The sequence below is a fragment of the Electrona antarctica genome (assembly GCF_951216825.1).
Source record: "Electrona antarctica genome assembly, chromosome: 3".
NCBI lineage: Eukaryota > Metazoa > Chordata > Actinopteri > Myctophiformes > Myctophidae > Electrona > Electrona antarctica.
The window spans coordinates 30,370,876-30,380,503 of NC_136808.1; the positions used below are offsets into that span (position 1 = coordinate 30,370,876).

The window sequence follows — 9,628 nt, forward strand, 5'->3', positions numbered from 1 at the left end:
TTAATCCTTCCATTTTAAAATGAACAGATATTACATGTTAAAGGACCATACAAGCATCTATGTCATTTGTTAACCATGGTTGTGCATTTAATAAGACTTTTCAAGTCAAGCCATACTTTAGCCTTACTCATTAATCCAATCGAACCACAGTATGCTTTGAAAAATGGTCATGTCGTAAGTATATGGTGAGTTGGAGACAATGGGCTAAACATGCCAAACCACCAGTATGGTCCTTTGTATTTTCATGCAAGCCATGCATGACTTTTTTTGTATTGTTTTAAAAGCTAGAATGGGTTTGTGTGTGTGAACATCAAAAATAAAAGATAATGAACAAATCCATGGTATTAGATATGTGTGTACTCAGGGGCTTCTATACCATTGTGTACAGTGAGGGCTCCTGGGTTGTCCATGGCAAAGCAGGGGTGAACATGCTGCTGGAAATGACCATGGAAGGTGTGGAGATGTTGCTTCAGATCCACATTGTAGAAGGCCAGTGTACCACTGTTGTAGTCCAGTGCCAGGCCTATGCGCACTGGGTTTACTGTGATCCTTAAGTCAGGGCTCCAACCATTGTGAAGGAACTCGTACTTGTGCCTGAAGAAAGTGAAGCAAGTATTAGTCAGACTCATAACCGAAGTAAATTCGGAGTCCTAAAGTTCCATAGATGAACTAGATAGCCCCTGACAGGATTTCATGTTACTGTGGATTTAGGAAAATAAGTGTATTGTCTGTTTCTGCTTAGGCACTATAGGCACTGACACTCATTTTAGGATATTACACTATTATATACATAGCCATAAGAATGTAAAGTGCATTCATGGCATGCGTTAATGAATGGTCTGCTTAAGTGACAGTCCAAATGTCCAACTGATCTGTGCCAAGAATAGAGTTGCTATGGAAACAGTGATGAAGTCATGGATGCACCACTATCAGCAACTGCTATGAATTCCGCCAACAGGCTTAGTTATGCACAAAGAAGTGGCACAACAATTCTTGCTTAGGAAAAGATTTTTCTTTTCTAAAAATACCCTCGGCCCATTTTTCAGATACTGTATGGGATAGTCCCTGTGAGACCATCAGTATACTAGTAACTCCTATCAGACTAACTAAATTACTAAATTCAATTAGTGTCTACTTGGGTTTGTCGGGTACTGTGAAAATGACGTAGTCTTCCTTTAGCCGGAGCATCAAGGCATGGCTATAAATAATAAAATTGCATTAAAAGCAAGCTGGTACCTGGATGGAGTGAGAATGTGCCTCATACACCAAGATGTGTTGTTTGCCCCTAGATATGAGTTCCGGTGGGTGTCTTCATATGCAACTCCAATCCTGTACTCCGTCTCATCGTCCACCTCTACCTCCCAGTAATGTCTGCCTCGTACTGGAATAAGATCCCCCAGCACAGCAACACACCTACGCACATGCATGTACAGTACACACGTCACATGCATGTTAATTTGATACTATGGACACTAAACAGTCATTGTTCACTGTATGCTTTCAGCAGACGTAGTGCGTCGATTAAAATCCAAGATCCTATGTATGTACATATTGACTGATTATTTCACCTGGCAAATGTGTTATCATCAAAGGCCATTGCACTTATTGGCAGCTCTTCATCTCCATAAAACATGGTGAAACCATCTTCAGAGATGGACAGGCAGGGGTGGGCCGTATCCTCCAGAAGATGGAAGAATGTACCTGCAGGAGGACCAGACAGACAGACACCCAATGGGCCTCATTCACCAACTGTTCTCAAGAGGAAATTTGTTTGTTGACCCACTTTTCAAGAAGATTTTGGCATACACCAATGTTCTGTGATTTGTTCTTGGGTAAGAGCAGAATCTACTCACACTAAGCAGCTGACATTTGAGTGCTGATATGTGATATGTTAACCCTTTTGTTTTTCTCAGTTCTACAATTGTATAATACAGGATTTAACTTACAATCATATTTTTGTCATATCTTTAGAGCAGTGGTTCTCAAAGTGTGGTCTGGGGATTCCCAGGCGTCCTTGAGGGAGTTCCTTGGGGTCCACAGCAAAACAAGGAACAGTTTACCATTTTAACCCTATTTTATACTTTGGGATAGCTGATCTACTATCAAATACATCAAATTACTGCCTGTTACTGAACTTGTAGATCAGCTACTCTCGAAACATTTTTATCTTGAACAATTGTGAAAAATGTACAAATGACAAATGTTTGAGAACCACTGCTTTAGAGTTTTAACAGTTCTGAAAGTGACAATCCAACCCAAACAGACCGGTTGAGTTGAAGCCTGAGCCCCATACCCACCCCACCCCATAATTCTACATCAGTACTTTCTACTTTTGGTACTTGGTAAGTACATTTTGATACGAATACTTATGTACTTTTACTCAAGTACATTTTGAATTCCAGACTTTTACTTGTAAAGCATTGCAGCATTGATATTGAAACATTTGAGTACTTTTTCCAACATAGGCTAATTTGTCTTGCTTCTCACCCGTTGTGGAGACAGTAAAAGCGTCGCTTCTGTCACTAGGCCCACCGATATTGACGGCTCTAACAGAGATGAGGTATCGTCTTCCTGTCTGCAGTTGGATCAGACATTGACAGGTAGGCACAGCCACTATTGACCTGAGAGATCAAACAATTCCAAAATAATGTTAACAGGGTACACTGGTACAGCTCACTTCTCCGTCAATGGACCAAGGCACAGTTCGTAATTTAACATTGTTATAATTACTTCCATGTTGTGGCTTGAAGGAGTGAATGTCATTAAAAAAGTTCCAATGCACCATTCATTCACCATTCAGTTTCTAGTTCTAGTTTTAAGTGATAAATAGATGATCTATGAAAAATATGAATGGCTTAGTTTATTTCGGTCCACATCAACGAAAATGAAAGCCTGGGTGCCGAAGCTAACACTGAAATGACCAATGAAAAATTACTGCAAAATGGTAGGACAATATTGCAGTGGCGATCAACACTGCTGTAGGAGGTGAGGCTAATAATAGCTTTTCTAGGACACACTGTCTTGAATCAGCAGCTCTACAACCATGGGACCTCAAAAGTCCCAGGCAAGCACTAACAGAGGCTTGTTTATGGATGTAACTATTGAAGCAAAAGTCTTCGTTACGGGTGGCACACAGAGCAGAAGTAGAGTATCATGGGATGCAGCCTCTACTGTAGCTTCAAGCATAGCAGATTAAATGGGTCATCTCGGATTAGGTTATGACGTGAAAGCATGTCATGGAAACTTGTAAAGAAAATCAGCATGACAAAGACAAATTTACATCGTTTCCGAGCAAGAAGTCGAGTCAGTTTTGTGATGGAATGCAATAAAAAAATGTACTATGTAATGTGTGTGTGTTGGAAGGGCATTCTTACTCTGTTATACCACTCTGCCCACCATCTGTACCCATCTCAATGAGTTCCACGGTGTAGGAGTCAACAGGGTTGGTATTTCCTGACTCCCAACGAATCAGAGCAGCCTCTGGGCAGGTGGTACACTGCCTTTGTTTGATCACCGGGGGAGAGGGCACTATAGTAAAAGCACAGGGAATTTTGGCAGGTCAATACTGACACACAGATTACATTTGAAGTTTATATTGGTTACATTTGTACAAGCAATTAGAGGGTGGAAATGTAAATATATTACCAGTCATGTATAGGGCCTTTTCACTAGCTGGACTGATGCCTGTAGTGTTGGTAGCTGTCACCCAGAGCTCATACTGAGCATTAGGGAGCAGGTCTGTCACAGTGCAGTGAGTCTCTTTCACCTTTATGTTGCACACTTAAAAAAGGGACAAAGACCAATTAGACCATAGTGTTAATGCAGTGGGTTTCAACCTTTACCACCATTTGATGAGATTTAGCCTCGCAGACCCAAAACTAAAGAATATTTTGTTATCGTTGGATAAGATTTTGTTCCATGCTGTATTGATGTGGTAGCATAGGAGAGATAACAGGCAAACAATACAATAACAATTATTCTACATTGTCTAATTGTGTAGACTTCTTGCAAATTAAGTAAGATATTTATCAAAAATGTAACTCTTGAGTTAAAGATCTAATAAGGGTCCATTTGGTTACCTAACATTCCATCATTTAGCAGGCGACCACCTGGAATCCTCTCAATGACCACTGGTGGTCCCCGGACCACTGGTTGAGAACCACTGTGTTAATGTATGATTTTCACTCTTGTGAATACAATTTCAACATTTAAGTATGACAGTGTCATGTTATCATTGCAACAGTTATGTTGTATTATTCCTGCCCGGTACTGTACCATCTGGTCCACAGATGATGTCTGCTGGCGAATCCTCCAATACGGGTCTGTAATACAGTTCATAGTACTCCACTGTATCATCGGAGAACAGGCTCCAGCACACACGCAAGGATGTCTGCGTGGCTGAGTTGGGAATCTGGGGATTGATCACTGGTGCGTTTGGGGCTAGAATCACATCCGAGGAAAAGAAGAAAAAACAACATTTCAATCCCTGATCAACTGCATAATTAACAGTCACACTACACCAGCAGCACAGTAACCAGTGTTTTGAAACAGCAGGGTGAGAAGCTACTATGTCAATTTGAGACAATTAATTAGACATTGATGTTTAATTTTTCTCATTTCTATGGAGATTCTTTATGGAATAATCTACACAATGCGTTCTCAAATTGTTATGCATTCTTGCAGAACATGGAACTTTCATGACTTTGAAAACATGCACGCATGCACGTGCGCACACACACACACACACACACACACACACACACACACACACACACAGGAACATAGGATAGTTGACAACAGTGACTCAAACATGAAAGTGTTAAGGGGCAGACGAGAGAAGGCAGTACGTGAGCATGAATGTCCCTGTGCTGACAGCCTCACTCATTCATTGACACAATAGAGATCAATAAATAATTAAAGACAAAGAAAAGTAAATTGCTAGTCATAGTTCTCCAGGCAACCACAGATTTCTCTCTAAAGTAAACTGTAATTATGTTCCCTCAGTCCTATGTTCCCTCAAACCTAACCACAACCCATAACCCCAAGCATAACCCTAAACTGAAGGAACATGTGGCTGACCACATTATATAAACATAATAGATGGAGTCTGGTGAATTAATTACCTTTTACCATCATGCTTGACACAGAAAGAATAGCCCAGTGTGCCCAGTTTATTAAAAGCTCAATCAAGAGTCAGAATCACATTCTTTGAAGGTGCACCAAGAAATAGTTCAATTTGTGGGTTGATGGTGTTTCTCTGCCGTTTAGTACTAGAATGTATCTTTTGTCTAGAATCTGGGAGAAACCACTGAACCTTCTGGGCATAAAGCTTAATATAGCGTGACGACAACTGGTTGAACTGAGAGGTTGTTATTGTCATGTTCAATATTATTGTTTGTCTATTGTTCAAAATCTTAGTCATCTGACTATTATTGTTGTTGAATGTATCCGTATGGACCAAATGCAAAATATTGTGCACATTGAGCAGTATGTGTAAATAAGAAGAAAAGAATACCTCAATCAAATCCACTGAAGTGCAATTGTTCTCTTTCTCCAGACTTTCCAAGTGTTTGTTAAAAATCACACCCGTGTGAAGTGAGGGGCGCTAATATATTAAAGTCTAACTCATGTTGATTAGGTGATGTAAAACAAACAGTGCCAACACAAACATTAAATGCCATTAACAAAGAGACAATATGATGTAAATGTTCCCTTCATTGTCAATGGCATTTTTAAAACAAACATTGAACTAAAAACAAACATTAAACCTATAGGAGGGGCTAGCGCCCATAAAAAATAATAATAATAAAAACAACATGAAATGGAGGATAATCATGGGCATCAGACCTGGTACAATGTTGATGGAGTCCATCATTGTTTTGACATCTGACAGGTCTGCCAGTGTAGTGGTAAACTCAGTTGATGTGTGCACTTTAAGTTCAGTCTCCTCTTTAGCAAACTCCTCAATTCTGATGACAGAAAACACATTGAATGAGATTTAACTGCACAATAGATGGATTACTCAAAGACAATGAATACAATGTTATTTTTGAGTGGTGTAAACCACTCCTACAACTGGCTTTTGTGTTCAGAAAAAAATGAGCATGGTTGCTATGTTCAAAATAATTTCTGACGTAATTAAATCACACCCGGGTGAACTGGATGACCGTAGCAACCATGGTCATTTTCTCTGCACAAAAAAAGCCAGTTGTGAAATCACATCCAGGTGTGATTTCATTACGTCAGACATTACGTCAGACCACAGCTGATCATGCTATATAAAACCTTACACCACTCAGTTCACACAGGTGTGATTTTTAAAACTATGTGCAGGAATTGTGTGGAACTGGAAACACTTGCAAAGAAAGACTTTGTTATTTTTTGTACAAGACGGCATCACATCATATCGCAGATTATGCATAACCTCTGCAAAACATGAAACCAAATTACCTGTTAACGGTGGGAGTAACTGCCTGTGAACAAAGTTCAAAACATAGCAATTTAAAAACACGTATACCAACCATATAGCATTAATCATGTAACTGTACTATTAACAATTGTTGTTCTGGACATTGCGAAGAGCTTTTATACAGAGCTGCCACAACAAGGGTGAGAGGGAGAAGCACCAACTGACCTTGAGAAAGAGTCTCTTGTCTTGGGTCCTGTAGATCTCCTGGGCAGCCTCGATTAGCTCCTTGGAAGCATCTAGTGCCCGGCCACAGTTCAGCAGTTGTTTGTACAGGGCTTCCAGCTTGCTCTTCTTTTCCCCCTCTAGCCCAGCTGCCCTCTCATCATAGCGTTGGGATAAAGTCTGTAGCACATCATTATAATGCTGTTCCAAGTGCTGCTCCTGACGGCCAAAGTTCTCCTGCACATAACATCAGGAAGGTATATGGGTTAAGTGTTTTGCCACGTTACTACTCTGCTGCAAGCAAAGAGAGAGTAATAGATGAAAGACACTGTGTGGGCTGTGGCAGCTCTAGGGCTCAGACCTACAGCGGGACACAGAGAAGGAACACTAGTCAACAACACTTGACTACTGATAGAATAAAACTGAGTTACCCCCAAAACATAACTTTGCCACATGGTACAAAGAAGCAATACATAGTTGATAACTGATAGGATAAATAGTAGACTATACCAGACCAAATCTTGCTTTATTCAAAATGTGATGTTGTGTAACTTGATGAGGCTTTAATTGAGGCCTAATCTCTACTAATTTAATGCTGCTTATTTTGGCTAGGCATTTCTTGCAAATTAGATTTTTAATCTCAATTACACTAACCTGGTTAAACAAAGGTTATAAAACTGTAGGCAACTGTGTATGCAGGTGTGTAAACAATGTAAGTCATTCATGGCTATTAGTACGCTGTAAGAGCAGGGAGTCACAGTTGGAAAGTGTGTGCATAATATGAACAAAATTATAGGATTTCTTAGTTTCAATGTCCAGCCGCAAACTGAAAGAAGCTCACTAACACACTAACAATGACTGTCTGTGTGTGTACCTCCACAGTGAGAAAGATCTCCTCCAGATGACCCGCAAAGCTCTCCATCTCAACAACCTTCTCCTGCAGCTTGCTTCTGGTAGTCTCAATCTGAAAGCAGAGACAATGACAGACTATTCAGGTCACATAATGTGGTGCTCTTGACTTGAATCGGACTACTTCAACAACATCTTCAACACAAAACATTAATTAAGCCTTTAAAATCTTTAGACATTTCTTTTTTTTTTTTGAATTATGAAATAGTGTGAGAACTAGGCTACTGATTTAGAAGGATTTTTTTAGAATCTGTAATTTGTAGAATCGGGCTCAGATCTTGGGTTGATAACTGTTTTAGTGGCCACAGGCTCAGCCCCAACGGACTGTCAACATCAACCGCTATACCACATACCATAAAATGTATTATTGCGACCACAGGTCGCATTTACTATGAAAACGTGCATTTCCCGTCAGTCAGTCCGTCCGTCCATCAGTCACCCACCCCACTCCTGCATATATGGTCATGCCTCGTGACATCACGTGACATCATCAGGGATGGAGATCCCTGATGTCATCAATATTTGCCAGAAACTCTACATCTGACCTCAAACCCTTAGATCTTCAAATATGGAGCTGACCTGTTCTGACATTCCATATGTTGATCCTTCCCCATCCATCCTTCCTCTTCGGTGTCTCCCTTTTGACTGATACCAAATTCAAACTCTAGAAGGCCCGCCCCAACAGGCCCGAAAATTAAGGCCTGGACCTACCTGAGCCCTCACCCCTAATCAAACCCTGTACACTCAATACACTGCCCCTGCTGCCACCCTTAGATCTCCATATATGGAGCTGACCTGTTCTGACATTCCATATGTTGATCTGACCTCATCCAACCCTGTACACTCAAGACACGCTCCATATATGGCCACTGGCCAGTACAGCATTCATTCCATATGTTGATCTGACCCCCCATTCCAAAACGCCAGCGCTCGCCCAGCAGTCTGCCGTCACCCAGGCGGATGTGTGCACGCGACCTCACCCTTTTTTTGGTCGCTTCTCGCCCTCAGGGCGTCTTACTGGTTATTATTACCTGATTTACCTCGGGTTCTTGATCGTCAAACACACTATTGTGTCCATCTTCAGCCCCAGTGGGGGATGGGGAGTCCTCGCAAGGCTCAAAATGCAAAGACTCATTGGTGTCAATGGAAAAATGCTGGTACTTGGACAAATTGGGTTGGTTCTGTTTCCTTTCACTGCCTTGCATCACAGCCTCCATGTGGATGTCTTCATGCTCCTCTCCATCCTCTGTGATCACATCCAGCCTGCCACCTCTAGGGTTATCAAACAGCTCCATCACAGCCTTGAGTCACTCCCTGTGGGACTACATGTTTTAAATTAATGACATAAAACAAACAAAACATGCAGTAGGCGACAAAGACACATCTGACATTCATGTATTAATAAATAGTCATAGTATTAATAAAAACAAAAGTACACCAAACAACTTGCACAGAATTATACACACAAGTTACACAAGCACGAGATGTCAACAGTCAACTCACTACTTTTCCCAGTAGGCTATTAATCTAATCAGCTACAGTTAAGCTTTTTCGTTTTCATTTAATTGTGCACTAAATAACATTATACAAATTTACCTGGACGATGAATCACGTATTCAATCTGTTCTAATATCCATTTCAAATGCACATTAAGAGCGGCGGTGGTCGTCAGCCCAAACTTTGTAAGTGGCAGAGCAAATAACTATGGCCCATGATGACATAAATAGACTGGCAGCTCAAATGACAATACCGGTATTCAGCACAGAGGGACGTCAGGTCTCAGTCAGACCTAGCTCTGGTCCATAGCTCTAATGCGTTGCAACGCATTAGAGCTATGGAGCAGAGCTAAGTCAGACCTGACTTAATAAATGCGAAATAATAGGCATTGCAATACATTTTTCTTTTATTTTCTATTTTTCATTTAGTTTGCTTTGGTTTTGACATTGTTGTCTTTGCTACAATTTGCAAAAGTGGTTAATATGTCTCTCGTCATGGCGGAACTATATGTTTTGCGCATCTTGCTACATTTACAACGTTAACGTCTACACAAGGTTCAGATTTCAAATATAAAGTGCTCACCCCGGCGCC

At 40.8% G+C, this 9,628-nt stretch overlaps 1 protein-coding gene across 3 annotated transcripts; it reads right to left on the reverse strand.

Moving 5' to 3' along the window:
- Positions 1-103: 103 nt before the first annotated feature.
- On the reverse strand, positions 104-9,245 carry fsd2 (fibronectin type III and SPRY domain containing 2). 3 transcript variants are annotated; one of them, XM_079498033.1, is made up of 13 exons: positions 9,137-9,245; positions 8,581-8,862; positions 7,506-7,595; positions 6,635-6,868; positions 6,451-6,473; positions 5,848-5,969; positions 4,276-4,440; positions 3,646-3,780; positions 3,375-3,528; positions 2,488-2,621; positions 1,569-1,701; positions 1,237-1,413; positions 104-594 (listed from the first exon to the last, which is right to left on the reverse strand). In XM_079498033.1, the coding sequence occupies exons 2-13, from the start codon at positions 8,833-8,835 to the stop codon at positions 345-347; spliced, it is 1,872 nt and encodes a 623-aa protein (XP_079354159.1). In that variant the 5' UTR covers positions 8,836-8,862; positions 9,137-9,245; the 3' UTR covers positions 104-344. The 3 variants fall into 3 exon arrangements, with proteins under 3 accessions (XP_079354159.1, XP_079354158.1, XP_079354160.1); XM_079498032.1 differs by having other exon boundaries at positions 8,572-8,862; XM_079498034.1 differs by having other exon boundaries at positions 8,572-8,812; positions 9,137-9,243.
- Positions 9,246-9,628: the final 383 nt, after the last annotated feature.